This window comes from Myotis myotis, unplaced genomic scaffold (assembly GCF_014108235.1).
Source record: "Myotis myotis isolate mMyoMyo1 unplaced genomic scaffold, mMyoMyo1.p scaffold_m19_p_3, whole genome shotgun sequence".
Taxonomy (NCBI): domain Eukaryota; kingdom Metazoa; phylum Chordata; class Mammalia; order Chiroptera; family Vespertilionidae; genus Myotis; species Myotis myotis.
Window position 1 is genome coordinate 165,360,182 of NW_023416335.1, and position 18,543 is coordinate 165,378,724.

Sequence of the window (18,543 nt, forward strand, 5' to 3'; positions counted from 1 at the left end):
TCCTTAGTCACTTAGAGTAAAACTTTTGACTAGTCTGGTCTTTCCCCTAACTAAAAGGGGGAGGAGGGAAGAACTTGATAAAAGGGGGAGGAGAAACATAGCTGTGATTGTTCATGGAGGTGCCTGTTCTCTTAGCCAGCTTCAGTGGACTGCTGAAGGTCTGACTTCCTTCTTACTCTCAGATCACTGCCTTTCCCAGACTCATCCAAGGCCTCACACTGACACCTCCCTCCCCTCAGTCTTCAGTTCCTCTCTTCCAAGTCCTTTCCTGACATGTGCCCCTATATTAATTTCCAAAACAACCTATCTTCCTGTCCTTGCTGGGCACTTAGATTTTGGCTGGAATAACCTCCAGCCCAACCAGACAGCCTTGCCATGTTAGAGTTCCCCAGAGGGGGAGAAAGAACAGGTGAACTCTATTGCTTTGAGAACACTGACAAATGGAAGTGTTCACATGTTCTGAAAACACCTCTCCACAATGTGTTTGAGAACATCCTGCAAGAAACCACTAAATCATTAAAACATTCAGTGTAGAATGAATTCTAAACTTCTGACCTTTACCTACATAAAAAAGATGTTCGTAGAGTTAAAGAGTAGATGGTGAGGCCCCATTCAAAATCTATAATTGTAGTGAAGAGAGCACTGAAATTACTATTAAAAGTCCATTTCTAGCCCTAACCACTTTGGCTCAGTGGATAGAGCATTGGCCTGCGAACCAAAGGGTCCCATGTTCGATTCCGGTCAAGTGCATGTACCTCCCTGGCCCAGGCCCTGGTCAGGGAACGTGCAGGAGGCAACCAATGGATGTACACATCGATATTTCTGTCTTTCCCTTTCTTCCACTTTCTCTAAAAATCAATGGAAAAACATCTTTGGGTGAGGATAAAAAAAAAGTCAATTTCTAAATTGTACATTTTCTAAACATTAGTTAGCTTTTTCACTTAAGATCTAAGAGATTGAGATGAAGGTGAAATTAAATAATGCATGCAAAAGCACAATCATCTTATAAACGAAAAAGCTGTAATTGATGATTTCGTTGACATTTCTACACAATTTGTATGATTCTGAAAACAAATACAAAAAAGTTATAATAAAAAGTCTAACTTCTGTGTCTCCTCTACAATTCCCATCACCTTCCCCTCACAACAGAGGACCAGTTTTTTATGTATCCTTTCAAGTTTCTTTATACAATACAAAGAAATACATTTTTCCTTCATTGGTATGGTCGTCTTGATTTTTCCCCCCACTTAATGTATCTTGGGGAGCTTGTTATAATAATACATAGAGAATCTCCCTTTTTTTCTTACAGCTTCATTCTATTTTACTGGAGGGAAGCTTCATGCTTTAACCAATGCTGCAATGCTGCACTAAATACATTGAACATAAATATTTTCATCAGTGCACTAATATCTCAAAGATAAATTCCCAAGTGTAGTTCAGCTGGGTCAAACGATATCTGAATTTGCAATTTGGAAAGCCAAATCCCCTCCATTGGGGTGGCAGAGATTTACACGCCCACTAACACTGTATGTGAGTGCTGGTTTCCCCACAGCCTCACCAATGGAGTAGGTTCCTAAACATGTTTGGATTGATTAAAATTATTGTTTAATGTGCATTTCTCTTAGGAGTAAAATTGCACATTTTTCATGTTTTTAAAGGTCATTTGTATTTTGTTAACTTTTTTTCAATAACCATTGAATATTTGATGCTAGAGAGCATTTAAGGTTCATTACAACTCTAAAGTCCAACAATTTTTTTTTTTTAAAGTCCAACAATTTTCCGATCATCATTGCACTGGGCTGTTGAGATAAAAGGGAAGCAAAGAATTGAGGTCACGGACGTTCCATTTACTCTGACTAAAGTTAAATACCCAAATATGCCACTATATTGTGAGCAATGAAAAGTGGGAATTATGTTTTATCCGTCTTTATTCCCAGCAAAAGGCCCAGCATATTGCAGGACTTAGTCATAGTGAACACTAGTGATGAGATTAGTTATTCTTGGGAATTCCTTCCACGGAAGTACCCAGCTAGGATTAGGATCTAGATGATTTTGATAGTCTGCCAATGAGTTAAGGTTATTTTTTCTATTTCATCAGAGCACAGCCACCCTAAAGCTTAATGAAAAATAATCAGAAATGATCATTGTTAGCTATATAAGATCAGGGTCTGTCATTTAATAAATTTGGTAAGTTTACTAAATAAATGAAGAAATCATAATATAAACAGAAGTGTGATGTTCTTAAGAAATCTAGAAAACTGCCGAAACCGGTTTGGCTCAGTGGATAGAGCGTCGGCCTGTGGACTGAAAGGTCCCAGGTTCGATTCCGGTCAAGGGCATGTACCTGGGTTGCGGGCACATCCCCAGTGGGAGATGTGCAGGAGGCGGCTGATCGATGTTTCTCTCCCATCGATGTTTCTAACTATCTCTCTCTCCCTTCCTCTCTGTAAAAAATCAATAAATTAAAAAAAAAAAAGAAATCTAGAAAACAAATTGTTACCAGTGTTCTTTCCTACCAATCTTAGGGGAAAAGATGTCCTAATTCTAGACCACCTGGTTCTTTAGGTAAAAATAACTGGGACTATAAAGGGGCAATACATGTGGCTATCATGAGAACACTTGATTGTTTGTTCTAATTGTGTTTCTCACTCTCTCTTTTAGATGGCTCTCTAGTCTTTTTTCTTTAAATTTTTATATTTCAATTACAATACAATTCAATATTACTATATAATAGTTTCAGGTGTGTAGCAGGGTGGTTAGATATTTATATAATTTATGAAGTGATCCCCCTGATAAGTAGTACCCACCTGGCACCCCATACATAGCTATTACAGTATTATTGACTATATCCCCTATGCTGTACTCCACAGCCCCATGACTATTTAGTAACTACCAATTTGTTCTTCTTAATCTCTTCAGATGGCTCCCTATTCTGATTCTGTCTCTGCTTGCTTCATTCTGCTGCTCACAGACAATGTAAGAGCACATATGTCTAATTACAGCAGGGGGAAATTTTAAAGTTCAAATCATCTATGAATGAGATATCAGACTCTTCTGGGAAAAGCTGATTTGGCATACTCTGCAACAAGCTCTCCAGGTTCTCACACTTTCCCACCTCTCACCTTCACTCACCTCTTTTCAGAAAAAGCACCTCTAAGGTGCTTCCCTTTCCCCCCACTCCTTTGGCTTCAGCTGGAAACATCATTTCCCTGAATCAACTACTCTGCTGTTTCCCTTCCTAGCAATCCTCTATCCCACAAGGCTTCTTCCAAAACCTTGGAATATCTGGATAGTGTTCCAATGAACTGAGCTACCTGGCCAGGGCTCCCTAGGAATCATTTCTGTGTCCTGTCATGGCCTATGGCATGAGAACTACTCCCATCTATTCTTAACTCCCACATTCAGAACTAAAAGGAATCATACATTTGCTCCATATTTTATATATAGTGCTCAGTACATGTTGTTTTTTCGGAAAAGCAAAAGAACTAGCTATTCATTATCTAACCTTCCCCATCTCCTTGTGTTTCTGATATGCATTCTATGAATAGTTTACTCTCTAGGAGTTGGTACTTTCCCAGTTGAAAATTCCCTTATTGAATTTTGTCAATCAAAGCATATGTGATATTTAAGTCCTTCTTATTCTACTGACACTTAAAATCATCCTAGTTCAATACCAATTTTTCTTTTTCTCTTCCTTCCTTCTCTCTCTCTCTCTCTCTCTCTCTCTCTCTCTCTCTCTCCTCTCTCCTTTTCCTTCCTCCCTCCCTCCCTCCCTCCCTCCCTCCCTCCTCCCTCCCTCCCTTCCTTCCTTCCTTCCTTCCTTCCTTCCTTCCTTCCTTCCTCTTTCTTTCTTTCTTTCTTCCTTCCTTCCTTCCTTCCTTCCTTCCTTCCTTCCTTCCTTCCTTCCTTCCTTCCTTCCTTCCTCCCTCCCTCCCTCTCTCTCTCTCTCTCTCTCTCTCTCTCTCTCTCTCTCTCTCTCTTTCTTTCTTTCTTTCTTTCTTTCTTTCTTTCTTTCTTTCTTTCTTTCTTTCTTTCTTTCTTTCTTTCTTTCCCTCTTCTCTCTTCTCCTCTCTTCTCTCTTTCTTTCTCTTTCTTTCCAGACAAGGAAACCATGTCCATGAATGGTTAAGTAGTAATTCAGCTAAGGTCGGAGTGGCAGAACTTTGACTAGAACCTGGTCTTGTTAAGTACTGACCCAGCAGTTTTCTGCTATAGCACATTATCACTACATCAAGAATTGTTTATACTCGTTTAACTCTCAGTGATGAGACAGACCTTCCCTGTCCAAGCCCTGTGCTAAATGTTTCACACACACACTCATTTACCGGAGGATTAACATATAAAACATTTTAAAAATTATCATCAGGGCAAAAATCTAGAAAGCCATTTACAATCAATTCTGGGAGAAGGGACTTTTTCCTAAAAGGAATTTCAGGTAAGAACACTTTGGGTCAGTGAGACCACTCAACTTAAAGGCTGTCTCCTCTTGCCCCAGTGATTTCTCCACTTCTCTCCTTCCCTGCCCTCTCCCCCAAACTCGATATGGAGTTGCTAGGGGGTCTAACATTAATTCAATACTTCTGTCTAATACCATGAATTACTGGTTTTCTTCTACCTGTTTTCTTTTGAAAGGCATGTTCCCGGGTCCTGTAGCAGGAACAGACTCTCTCAATGACTTTACCTGCCCTCACCTCACATGTCCCTGCTACAAGGTCTCACCTCCACAACCCCACCACGCCCCCCAGGGGATAAAGAGGAAACAGACACAATATGGTGATTTGAAAGGTCTTGTGAATAGTTTGTCCATTTCCATGAGTGTGAGAGCGGCTCTAATTGGAACCCTATGGGGAAAGGCTTCTGTGCCTGGAGGAAGGGAAGTTGCTCCCACACTAAGGATTCCACGCTGGCTGCCAAGGGCTTTCAGATGCTGCGGCAGTCTGAGCGAGCAGCCCTTGGGCCCGTTTTAACCGAAGCCGACCTCGGGATGGCCCGCCTTCCCGGCTTCCCAGGCTCCCGCTTCTTCTCTGCCCTGGGCCTCTTCTCTCGGGACCGAGGCCTGTCTTTCACGAGCCTTCCTCTGCCCCTGTCCATCACCTTGGCCCTCGTGCCGTCCTTGGCTCTGGAGCGCACCTGGCCCCGGACTCTCGGCCTCAGCCTCCGCAGGGCGCTGTTCACCCTGGCGTTGCGTCTCCAAACTTCCCGGGCCCTCCTGGCCGCCTTGCGGCAGCGCACGCGGCGGCGCCTCCGGGGGCTCCGCAGCCCCGAAGGGGTCCTCCAGGACCGAACGCCCTCCTCCAACCTCGGGCGCCCCGGCTTCCTCTTGGGCTTTGGAGGCTTCCAGACCCTTAAGTAGCCGGTGTGGCTGCCGCTGACCCTGATGAGAGTGCTCCTGATGCCAGGCTTGCGCGCGGAGCCGGAGCGGCGCCGGCACTTCCTGCGCACCTGGTAGCCGGCGTTCCCCAGCTCCTTCCTGAGAGCGGCCACCGTCAGCCCCGCGTGCGAGACGATGGCTCCGAGCAGCAGCTGGGACACTTGGAGCACCGAGCTCGAGTCCCGCCTCGGCGGGGCCGCGAGGATTTTTTCCGTGGGCTGCGGGGTTTTAACTTCAGCGCCTTGAGATCCGCCACTGGGCTCAGCCTTCTCCGCCTCGGCCTCGGCGTCGGCCTCGGCGTCGGCCCCGGCTCCGGCCCCGTCCACAGCCACAGCCACAGCCCCGGCTCCGGCCACAGCCCGGGCCCCGGCCACAGCCGCCTCCGCCACGGCCCCGGTCGCCTCTGCCATGGCCCAGCTCTGCTCCGCGGGGCGCTGGGTTGGGGACTCACCTACAAAGACCGAGCTCGGGCTGGGGGGGCTGGGCCACGTCACAAAGGCGGGCCAGCCTGGAGGTTCAGAGCTAGGAGAGGGCTGGCAGCTCCCTCCTGGGCAGGGGCCTTTTTGACTTTGAATCACCTACCACTTCCCTCTGGGTCTAAACCACTGCAGATCTTCCACGCAGATGCACCGGAAGAACCACCTTCATAATCCCCCCGAGTTTGTTCCCTGCTCTTATGCTCACACTTCTCATTGATCTTGATCTCGACCACTTTTTGAAGTTCACTAGTTTTCTGTGAAGATTAGTGCACAGCATCTACCCATATGTCCCTAGGGCGAGAGACACTGCTCTCAACTGTCCAAAACAAGTCCTAGATGTCTCCGAGAAGTAAATGCGGTGGCCCACAGCACAACCCCGCCTAGAAAGGCCCACTGTTAGTCCCTTCAGCCGTGTCTGCAGACATGTCTCCTTGACTCTCCACCACGGAAGGCACCACAGTGGTACCCACACCTGGAAGTTCAGATGCCTCATTCCGTTGGATTGGAACAATCAGATTCCAAGTAGTCCAAGAACATTGGTCTAAACATTATTCGTTGAACAGCCTTTGAGCTCATCTCCCTCCAGTGCCTCCTCTTGGATTGTCCACCCCCTTTCTCTGCCTAGCTGAATCCTGCTAATGATTTCTCTCCTCTTAACTACCACAATTGCTTTTACACTCCTATACTGCTTTTTCTTTACTTTAAAGTATTTTGGCATTAAAGGGTACAGTGTGCCACAATATTTAAAAAACAAACAAACAAACAAACAAAAACCCAACAACCCTAGAGTTGAAGCTGGAAAACAGATACATATCTTAATTCTTTTCTTTTCTTTTTTTTCTTTTCTCATCTTTTCTCTTTCTTTCTTTTTATGTTTATTGTTTTTAAGAGAGAGGAAGGGAGAGGGATAGAAACATTGATGAGAGAGAAACATTATTGATTGGCTGCCTTCTGCCTGCCTCCTTCTGGGGATGGAGCTCAAAACCTGGGCATGTTTTCCTGACCAGGGAATCAAACCCTGATCTCCAGGTTCCTGGGTTGACACTCAATGACTGAGCCACACTGGCCGGGCCATATCTTAATTCTTCAACAGCCATATGACATTGATAAATCCCTTAATATCTTTGGATCTGATTTCTTTTTTTTTTTTTTAAAAAAAAAAAGGCAGTAATCCTTCCCTACCAACATCACATAATTATGGCAATGGATCAGAGAAGGTGATGGTAGATGACAAGAGGCATAAATTGTTTTATTCTGACTGTGTCTTTCCAACTAAATAAAAAAATTTCCTGAGAGCCAGACAGTCTTTCAATTTCTGTGTCTCATCCTGTACCTAACACTCACTATCTCATCATACATAGCAGGCATTTGATTGAGTCTGCTAAAACTTCTTTCTGGTGCCGAGGCTTTCTCTGGATCCACAAGAAAACTCCCAGAAAACCAGTAGAGCAGAGTAGGATAAATTTCAAAGGGTTGGAAATGAAGGGTCCAAGGAAGCTAGCTGCTCAAGGATTTCTTAGTTTGGACACTGTTTAATTGGGACTAATTCATAGAATAATTCAAAGAATACTTCAAATTGCAAAGTATGTCATACTTTTCCAGAGGACAGTCACATATACTCAACAGTCTACTGTGACATAGTTTCTTCCAGGAATCAAAGTTCTAGGAAGTAGCTTAGACCTGCACTTCTTAAACATTAATGCACACTTCATAAAGTGCAAATTCTAGTAATTAGGTCTGGGATGGGGCCAGATGACATACTTTTTAACGAACTCCCAGGCAGTTCTATCTGGTTAAAATATAAGTGTTGGGGTGGGGGTGGGGGGTGGAGTAGACAATGAGAAGGGATGTGGCAGGAGATGAGATTGGAAAGGTGGCATAGGGCCGAGATGTGAAGGACAGATACCATAGTGACACATCTGTAAGTGGTCACAGAGCAGTAAGTGGTCAAGTTTGGATTCAAACTGAAGTCTATTTAATTCTAAGGCCTGAGTTCTTAACTACAATACTGTGCTTGGTTTCCCTTTCGCCAAGATTGACCCTCCCAACCTTACATATCTCTATTATCTCCATAATCACAGCTCAAAATCATGAGTATCTACGAGCATTCACTGTACCTTCTCCCAAAAGAGTAGTGTGAACCTGAGGATCTCCAAGGAGAGGGGACTAACACATGGACCAGTGATTCCCAAAGTGGGCGCTACCGCCCCCTGGTGGGCGCTGCAGCGATCCAGGGGGCGGCGATGGCCACAGGTGCATTTGGGGGCATATATCTTTCTGTTTAATTGCTATTAGAATTTTAAAAAAATTAATTTCCAGGAAGCGCAGAGTAACATTTTTTCTGGAAAGGGGGCGGTAGGCCAAATAAGTTTGGGAACCACTGACACAGACCATGCATCATGGAAGAGTTGCCAGACGGAGAGGCAGAGCCACATGGAGCAGGATTCTCCCATTTGTGTAGTCTCTTGATCTGTCTATACTTCCTGGTTGCATAGGTCAGTGGCCACAGGATGGGGCAACCACCAGGAGAAAAAAGAGACAAAACTGTATACTTGAGAGTAGGAGGAAAGTAAGTGAAGTCTGACCTTCCAACCAGCTAATTCCAGATTGGCTGCACACAATGGTATCATCATGAAAGACAAGAACCAAGTCAAAAAACCATTGTATTAATACTCCTGTGATTATAAGAGAGGCCAATTAGCCTGAAATGAAAGAAAAATAAATATATGAAAAACATATCAAAAACACCTATGGCAAAAAAAGGAAAACATTTTCATTTATATATAATCATTTACTTCTACATAGATTTCTGTATAAATGTGCTGTAGGTAATAGAGGGGTAACAAAAATTTGAGGTAGGAAACAAATGCCCACTACCATTCAGCTGGCTCAGAGAACAAGAAAACCAGCTGACGGACATTTTTCATAGACCGACCCTTTAGAGTTCTTGTCTTTCTCTTTAGAAAAAATCTACTTGCAAGCCTTCTTCTTCTGGTACCCCAAAAGGAAAAAAAAATACTGCACCCCCCCCCCCAATTTATTTAGGAAAAGGGTCAGTATAAAGCAGCATTTAGCCCCTAATCAGGAGATACCAACCCAAGATCCAGAAAGACAACTATCCCTTGCAATTTGAATGGTCTCTGATTATAAACCAGAAGTTATCACTTAGCGAGGACATCATCACCCTATTGTGAGAAAGAGCAACAGCTCTTAATTTCTGGACGCCTTCTGGGTTGCGGATGGGAGTTGTGGGGGAGGGAAGATGCTAGGGGATAATGTCAAGCTTAAATCCTTCTGCTTCAAGATCCAGAGCAAGATTGCTTTGTTCTCAGTTGATAACAAGACTCTTCCTCGAAGCTTCTCTGAGATCTCTCGAGGAACTTGGTTGATTTAGAGAATACGCAAGCTTTACTATACTAAAATGTAAGAACATCAGAAATGTCAATTAATCTCACTCCCTCATACAGAGTTATACAGCTCTAACTTCACCAAGGATAACTCCATGCCAGAGCGCAGCAAAAATTAGGAGCACACACTGATCTAACCTCCATCTGTAACTCACTGCCTCTCCTTAATCCACAGGCCTGAGTTCCAAGGTGTTAGGTCTTTCTGACTCAATTATCTTGCAGTGACTCAATTTACCTCTCTCCAAACAGATAACAGAAATGTGTTCAACAGTCTATTACAACTCCCTCACTCACTGACCTTAAACTGCTAGTTCTTTTTTCTGGAAAGGAACTTTTCTTCTCATTTTGTCTTATATTCTAAGACCTTTTCCCCTCCTGAACTACTATGTGCCTCCCACTTTAATGCAAATGATCCCAAAATAGTTATTTAAGCAAATAAGCCTGCTAGTACTTTCAGGGCTTTGGGGAAGACTACAGTGGTTCACAAAAAGGAATGTTAAAAATAAAATAACAAGATTCCTTAAGAGCATGGAGACAGCCTGGCAATTGAGCATTCATTCTTTTACTCTTCAGCATAATTTTTCAGAAATGAGTTCCAGGTGATCACACTGGGAGGCCCAGGCAAATCTCTCAGCAATTAACCTGAAAATATCTTTGATGAAGCAATAAAAAATTATCATTTTATTAAATCTCAATCCTTGAGTACCCTTCTTTTTAACATTCTGTGTGCAAATAAAGCATTTCTGCTATGTGCTGAAGTTTAGTGATTGTCTCAAGGACAAGCCTTTGTGCAATTTGTTGCAAGGTGAATTAGCCACTTTTTCATGAAACACCATTTGTACTTGAAAGAACAACTGAAATACAAACAATAATTATTCAAAATTAGGTATTTACCAAACATTCTCAGAAATGAATAAAGTGACTCTATAATTTTATATAAAACAACTGACATACTTTATTGCTAATGGTAAAATCCAGTTTGTAGACAAAAAATAAAATTTTAGAAGAGCTGTATCAGCTAAAATAAATTTGACACCATCCCAACACTTTCTGTTGAGATCACTGGTGATATTAACAATTACGATTTTTGGACAATGCATAGTAAAATATGTCGGTTTGTGGAAGATCTGCATAACTCAATGAACTAATATTTTCCAAATGGCCAATGCACTGCAATTTTACAATGCAAGGCTACAGAATTATGTGTGGGTAAAAGAAGAGAGACCATTAGTTTTTTATGTTACGGGGTAAGAAAAGTTCACTGATATGGTCTCAGATTTCACATTGCAACTAACCTTTTTTTTAAAGAGAGTGGAAGGGATCTCATTTGATATGCACATGAGAACTCACACTGGAGAAAATCCCATTATTGTAATTAATAGAGAAAATCCTTCAAGAAGCTTTTCCCTTACTGTATACAATAGAATAAAAAATGGAACTCAGTAACTTTGGGAAAGCCTTGAGTGTTACTTCACCCTTAGGAAACATGACAAACCATACCAGAGAAAAGCCCTATGAGTATAACCCAGTATAGAAAATCTTTCTGCTGTAGTTCTTAACTTACTGTGAATAAGAGAATACTCAGTGGGGAGAATCCCTATGAACACAATGAGTGCTGAAAGGCATTCATTGCTCTTTCATCCCTTAGGTAACAAAATGCTGGGGTCCCACCCCAGCAGGTCCAGAGGTCCCCAAAGGTGTGGACGGAGTCGGCGAAGAAGGAAGGACACGGAGACAGTGTTCAGTTGATCAGCAGCTTAGCCAGGATCTCCAGCCAGGATCTCCAGCCAAGTTCTGGTCTGGATCTCCAGAGAGGTTCTGCTTCGGATCTCCTGCCAGGGTCTGTGTCCATGCTCTCTTGCTAGGTTCTCCAGCCAGGTTCTGAAGCCATGTTCCCTTGCTAGGTTCTCCAGCCAGGTTCAGTTACCAGGTTCTAGTCAGGTTCTCTTGCCAATTTCTGTAGTCAGGTTCAGCCCAGGATCTTTTGCCATGTTCTCTCCAGCGAAGTTCTTCTGTCTCTAGGCTCTGTGTAGGTTCTGTGTTCTAAGTTCTGTGTGTAGGTTCTGTCTTCTGAGTTCTGTGTTCTAAGTTCTGTGTTCTAAGTTCTGTGTCTTGCTGTCTTGTTACATCTATATTTATACCAGTTGATTCAATCCTATCAATCTCTATTACAAAGGTTAGGGCGTTTCTTATCTCCATTCCAGGGAGTAAAGATTATGTAGCTTAAGCATGATTGTTCATAGTTAAAGTGATTAATTACCCGCCTGGCACTTAGTTAAGAGGTTTTATTCCCTCCCTAACTTCAGGGGAAAATCCCTACCTGGGGAAACAATCTTTCTCAGAGACCTTGGTTAAAACACATAGTGCCAAGAAGGTGAGCAAACATATTAAGAACAGTATGCCATATATGCCAGGTCCCTTGAAACAGCAAGCATGGACCGGCTCCCGGCAACAAAAGACCATTCACAGTGGACAGAAATCTTATGACTGTAACAATGAGTATGGGACAATTTCTCTCTCCTTAGGTAATAGAGATAAATACTGTAAATATCACCAATGTGAATGAGCCTTCCATTTTGCACAAGATAAGTTACACAACAGGAACACATAAGGAATGTGACCCCTCATCATTTACATTGGAGAAAATTCCTTTAATGTAATTAGCAGGGCCAACTTCATGAACATGTGACTAATGCTTGCCATACAGGGCTCCATGCTTGAAGTTTGATACTGAGGTTGTCATCTTAAAGTTCTTAATAATATTATTGTGAGTTTGTGTTTTATGTGTGAAGAAGCCTGTGCTGGAATCCTGGAAACTTATGCACAGTCCTGCCTCCTGTCACCTCACCACCTCTTCGGGACAGGTTCTACATATCAATATACATGAGAGCTCTCGTATATATTATTTACATGTTATTATATTATTTTTATAGCTAAGTATTATTCAAAAAGTCTCCTTTGACATTAGCATGCACAAATATGCCAAAAAGAGGAGCAGCCTTTTCTACAAAACCTCAAAGAAAGAAATCCGTGGACCTATGGACCTAGGCTAGAAATCTAGATTATTTACCAATACTACAATCACAAATCGGCTATAAACTTAATAGATTAAAAAGCTAACTTTACAAAGCACTTAAATTGATTCAGAAGTTATATCATTAGAAACGTAGAATTCATTAAAAAAAATAAACCTTGTGTATTTAAAGAAACATTGAATTCTACTATTCACATAAACTGCCATGAAACAACAGCCAATGCTGGAAGACAATACCACATATTTCAACACCCACCCTCATCACCAAAGAAGCAGCTTTGTCCCCCAACAACCAGATTGTTCTTCTAAAATAACACTGGATTCTCATTGACCTATCAGTTTCCACCTTTATTAGGTTCAGAAAAACTGAGATTCTCTTTCTTTGCTTCTGATTTCTAATTTCCCTTATTGGATGCTTGATTAATGTTCCCACTCATAGTTCCTATCCCACTTTCTTATATACTTCCTCCTTCAACCATCAAAAGAATAAATAAACATTAAGTTTATACTTTAAAAAAAACTATATTAAAAACCAATAGGGAGGACAAACTGCCTAGTAACAGCCTCACAATAACCTGGGTCCCAGGTGTGGGTTACTTGCTCCTGGTTTTCCATGGCAGTCTCCTGAAGTGTGCAAGATGAAGACTGAGAAGGCGAATTGAACTATCATTTGACTTGGTGATTGTTGGGGGCCATCAGAATACACTTGGTTTAATTTATGTCAGCTGGACCCAGGGAGCAGGCAGAGCCACTCCCTTGGGGGCGTGACCAGTCAAAAGATTGGGCGCCACCCAGTTTTACTATCCCGCCCAGTATTAAGAGGATGGATCTCATGATGTCGAAGGCCCACTCAGATGTGATATAACTTCCTGTAACTGAGACTATAAAACAAACACGCTGCTTTGGGACTTGGTCTTTCTGCCTCTCCACCAGAAGAGGACAGAAGCCCACCCAGGACCAGCTTTTGATCTATTTTATGTCTGTCTTTCATTATTTCTCAATCCCAATAGCGCCTCCCAGATTGCAGGAACCGGTTCAAGTCTCCTTCTCTGTGGGGGTGCGGAGAGAAAACAGCCCCAGGTAAACTGCATGTTTTATATTCTGGCGCCCAACGTGGGGCACAGCGGGAGCTGAAAAGCAAGGAGGTTAGGCTTGTTATTAGGGATCACTCCAGAGTAATTGCTGCCGCCACAGTACCTTAAGGGCGTTTTAGGAGTGTATTGTTTGGAAGTATAATTTAGCTGGGTGTAAAAATGGGTAATTTCCGGGTCACAGGAGAGAGAGAGCTCTATTAGCAGATGCTTAAAGCTATGCCAAAGGCCCGAGATTTCTCTGTTAAATGTAGTCAAATTCTTGATCTCTTAAACTTTATTCATGACCCATCAGCACTCCCAAACCGCGGCGAGAAGGTTTGAATTCCCAGCGCCTTCCCCATCTCGCGCATGCAAGCCGGCCTCCTCTCCCAGTGGCCACAGGAGCCCACAGGCTTTCTGCACCTCCCTTCCGGCGGGTGGCTCCGCGCTTTCTGGGATGCGGGGGTAGCCCAGAGCAATTCCCAGACAAATAAAGACTTTCCCACCTGGCCTGGGCACGACTCAACTCAGGCCCTGCAAGAGACAATGGTCAATTTGCGTTTGAATGCCTGCTATCACGCAGTTAAAGTTCTAGCTTTGATCTAAATTTCCCTTGTAAAGTATCTGTAGTGTAGGATTAAGTTTGTCTAACTCTAAAGTATGTGCTTTTACTGTGTAAGTCTGTCTAGTTCTAAAAAGGGTAATATGATTTCTAGTGGGTTTTCAAGCTAAGTCTAAAAAGAAAAGAGAATTAATTCTGTAATTTTACCTGGCAGCTGGGCACTGAAGCGTCGGCCTCTCTCCGTGGCTCGCGTCGTGCTGCGAACACTCGGCCCCAGGCACCCAGCACCAGAGGCCTGCTTTGGGTCGCACTCCTCTTCCGGGAACAGACCCATGGCCCAGCGTGGGGAACTCGACCTGACCGGCGCCAAGCAGAACACCAGAGTGTGGCTGGTCAAGGTTCCTAAATATTTGTCACAGCTGTGGGCTAAAGCCCCTGGAAGAGGTGAAGTCGGGAAACTGCGGATTGCCAAGAATCAAGGAAGGACTGAGGTGTCATTTACTTTGAATGAGGATCTTGCAAATATTCATGATATTGTTGGAAAACCAGCTTCAGTCAGCGGTCCTAGAAAACATCCATTTGTCTTGAGAAGTGTTGGAGGGCAAACATTAACAGTATTTACTGAGAGCTCATCAGATAAGCTTTCATTGGAAGGAATAGTGGTACAAAGAGATGAATGCCGACCTGCAGCAAGTGAAAACTACATGAGATTAAAGAGACTGCAAATAGAGTCTTCTAAACCTGTACGGCTATCACAACAACTGGACAAAGTTGTGACAACCAATTACAAACCTGTTGCCAATCATCAATACAATATTGAATATGAAAGGAAAAAGAAAGAAGATGGCAAACGAGCTCGAGCTGATAAACAATATGTTTTAGACATGCTATTTTCGGCTTTTGAGAAACATCAGTATTATAATCTTAAGGACTTGGTGGACATCACAAAACAGCCTGTGGTCTACCTGATGGAAATCTTAAAAGAAATTGGTATTCAGAATGTGAAAGGGATCCACAAAAACACATGGGAGCTGAAGCCAGAGTATAGACATTATCAAGGAGAAGAAAAGAGTGATTAAGAAGACTCCAAGCCAGCATGCTAACAGAACAACTAAGGGTGATGTGTTTAAGCATACGGCATTGATACTTGAATTGGAGCACCATGTGTTATAGGGGCAAAATGACTGACACTTTAATTTCTCTAGGTAAATTTTATAAACAATCATTCTTGAAAAATTACTAAAGTGGTTTTTTTGGTGTTTTCTTTTTTTGAGGAGAAATAACAAACTTATTTATAGACTTAACTTGTATTAAACTAGATTATTCATGATGGGGTTAGGAGTTGGGGGTTAAGAGGTTCTGTAATTAAAGCAAATCAAGGAAATTACCCATTGAGATAAATATTTTTCTGTATTATTTGTTTTCTTAACAGAACACTAGAATGCTGAGGTTGAGTATCACTGTACTAGGAAAATTTTTTATCCTTGCATCCCCTTTGTAAAGTAAAATTCTGATTAAGGAAGATGGTCTTATTTCCTACCCTGCCTCCAGTTGTCTTATCCTGCATTGTTCTGGTGCAGGAACCAAATCTTGTTTCACCATTGCCCTCCAGTTCCTAATTATTTGAGGCTGAGTGTCAAGAAGCAGATAGATAATAGTGTGATAAATCTGTATACAACTGATAATTCTAGATGCCTGTCATGCTTGTTTTGTAGCACATATCTTCCCCAAAACCCTGTCTTTTTATGTGTAGACTGCCCTGAAATACCTGGGTCGTCTACCCCTGCCTTTTGTTTTTGTGGTGACAGTGTCTGCCAGATGCAGTGTTCCCAGCAGAGTTATATCATTTGAAGTTATGCTTTGGTATTTCTTCAAATCTGGGTTTTTTTTGTTTTTGTTTTTAATATATTTTATTGATTTTTTACAGAGAGGAAGGGAGAGAGATAGAGAGTTAGAAACATCGATGAGAGAGAAACATCGATCAGCTGCCTCCTGCACATCTCCTACTGGGGATATGCCCGCAACCCAGGTACATGCCCTTGACCGGAATCGAACCTGGGACCTTTCAGTCCGCAGGCCGACGCTCTATCCACTGAGCCAAACCGGTTTCGGCCAAACCTGGTTTTTTGAGCTTAATTTTAGTTACCTTTTACCTCATCACACTACCTGCTTGAGTTTTTTAAACACTTAGTTTAGAGTTTCTTAAACACTTGTTACCTTTTCTATAGGATAGCTAATCTATGTGGTAGACTGGTGTTATTCCTGATCAATTTTTTGGAATTGCTTTCTCATTCAATACTAAAATATGGCTGTTGGTCATGGATGAGACTCCCTTCAACTTGGGTTTCCACCTTCTTTTATTTCAGGACTCTCTAGTGAAAGGGCGAGGACTACGCCCTCCATCTTGCCCCAGGGTAAGGGCTACGCCCTCCATCTTGCCTTGGCCATGTGCTCAGCAAGGCTTCTTCCCGGAAGCCCAAGCCTCTGCTAGCCACACCCAGGACTTCTTTAAACTAACCAATGACAATCAAGGGAAGTCACCATAGATATGACCACATCCTGTGTAACAAGACACCAACTTGCGCCTGGCCAATCGGCAGGGCCCACAGTCCTTTCTCCTCCCCTTACTCCAACCCCCCTATAAAACCTCTCTGCACACAGAGTTCTCTCTCTCTGCCACTTGGCTTGCCGTTGAGTCGGTAAGGAGGGTAGGGGAGCCAAGCCTGGGTTTGAAATAAAGACTCTTATGCTTTTGCATCGGACTCGGCTGGCTCCCTGGTGGGCTTTTGGGGATCCTGAAATCTGGGCATAACACTAGCTCTGATAAACATGCTTTTTACCACTGTGAGATTGAGAGGAAGGCTGATATACATCTGGCAATATGTCACATTGTGAGGACAGGAAGGCCAAATTTAATAGATGAGATTGTTAAACTCAGCCAGTACACGGGATGTTTTAATTGTCAAAATGTATGTAATAAGATTATGGTTGCTGGGCAATGGCAAGATTTGAAATTACATGTTGCCATAGTAACTTCTAAAGAGATAAATCTTAAAAAATAAAAAAAAGGTTTGCTCTATTGTAAAAAAAAAAAAAAAAATTATGTAATTTTAACCAAGTGTAATGATAAGCAAGTTATCTTTTCTATCTGAAAAAAAGGATTAAGCAGCCGCCATGTGGCTCTCATGGGGGCCGCCATCTTGAAACAGCAAAGGCCCGCCCCTCCCTCTGAATTAGCCATTAGCCAATCACAAAAGGAATGTCTACTGAGGCAATGGGATTTCAGAGGTGGAGTTTTAAGGCGGAGTTTTACTACAGAAATTCGAATGGGACAAGTGTGCTTGCCTCTCAGATTTATTTACTATTTTTTAAGAAGATATTTTTAATGCTTAATAAATTAGCAACCACGGTCTTAATATAATTTCAGTTATGTAATAGACCAGCCATCGGCAAACTATGGCCCGCGGGCTGGATCCGGCCCATTTGAAATGAATAAAACTAAAATAAAAAAAAGACCGTACCCTTTTATGTAATGATGTTTACTTTGAATTTATATTAGTTCACACAAACACTCCATCCATGTTTTTGTTCCGGCCCTCCGGTCCAGTTTAAGAACCCATTGTGGCCCTCGAGTCAAAAAGTTTGCCCACCGCTGTAATAGACCAATGTTTTGAGCAGTTGGCTTAAAAAGGCCAACAATAAAGCTCGTATTTTTTAAAAGGCTTGTAGATAAAAACATTTTGAAAGGTACAGAATAAAATAAACAATATTATTATTACGTAAAAAATTCAATAACCAAATTAAAAGTAATTAATTCCACAGTCAAGACTAGATCCTATGATGTTGAGAACTGTTTTAAAATGTTGATAATTTTTAAATTAAATATATCTTTGACAGTTTTTCCTGAATGCAATATTACAAGAAATAATGGAAGGACTGATTTTGTGCATCTCAAGGGCCCTGAGATTGTACAAAAGGATTTATTCCTTCTCCCAAAAAATGAAATAACTAAATTAGACCAATACAATATACTTGATTGTGTAAGGAAATTTCTGCTGAATAAAAGAAAAAATTGATTTATTAATTGCAATGTCTTTATTTAATATGTCTTCAATGTCATTAAAACTTATTACTAAATGTATGCACAAACCCACAAAGTCATTTTTCTTATTTCTTTTTTTTTTAATTAAATCTTTGTTGTTCAGATTATTACAGTTGTTCCTCTTTTTTCCCCCCCATAGCTCCCCTCCACCCGGTTCCCACCCCACCCTCTGTCCTTCCCCCTCCCCTCACTGTCCTCATCCATAGGTGCACGATTTTTGTCCAGTCTCTTCCTGCACCCCCCACACTCCTTTCCCCTCCCCACCCCGAGAATAGTCAGTCCACTCCCTTTCTATGCCCCTGATTCTACTATATTCACCAATTTATTCTGTTCATTAGATTATTTATTCACTGGATTTTTAGATTCACTTGTTGATAGATGTGTATTTATTGTTCATAATTTGTATCTTTACCTTTTTCTTCTTCCTCCTCATTTTTTTTTCTTCTTCTTCCTCTTCTTAAAGGATGCCTTTCAGCATTTCATATAATACTGGTTTGGTGGTGATGAACTCCTTT

General features: G+C 42.1%; 2 protein-coding genes across 3 annotated transcripts in view; one reads left to right on the forward strand and one right to left on the reverse strand.

Annotated features, from left to right (window-relative positions):
* Positions 1–15,868, forward strand: part of ZNF641 (zinc finger protein 641) — a 36,615-nt gene extending 20,747 nt beyond the window's left edge. The window contains exons 6-7 of one of the 2 annotated variants that reach the window (XM_036299091.1): positions 13,302–13,371; positions 14,141–15,862. In XM_036299091.1, coding sequence (XP_036154984.1) covers positions 13,302–13,371; positions 14,141–15,005 — 935 coding nt within the window. In that variant the 3' untranslated portion in view covers positions 15,006–15,862. Of the gene's footprint in view, positions 1–13,301; positions 13,372–14,140 lie in introns of both variants that reach the window. The other variant, XM_036299094.1, reaches the window with a different exon arrangement.
* On the reverse strand, positions 4,779–5,833 carry LOC118650778 (testis-specific H1 histone). Its single transcript, XM_036299095.1, has one exon. The coding sequence runs from the start codon at positions 5,779–5,781 to the stop codon at positions 4,921–4,923; it is 861 nt and encodes a 286-aa protein (XP_036154988.1). The 5' UTR covers positions 5,782–5,833; the 3' UTR covers positions 4,779–4,920.
* Positions 15,869–18,543: the final 2,675 nt, after the last annotated feature.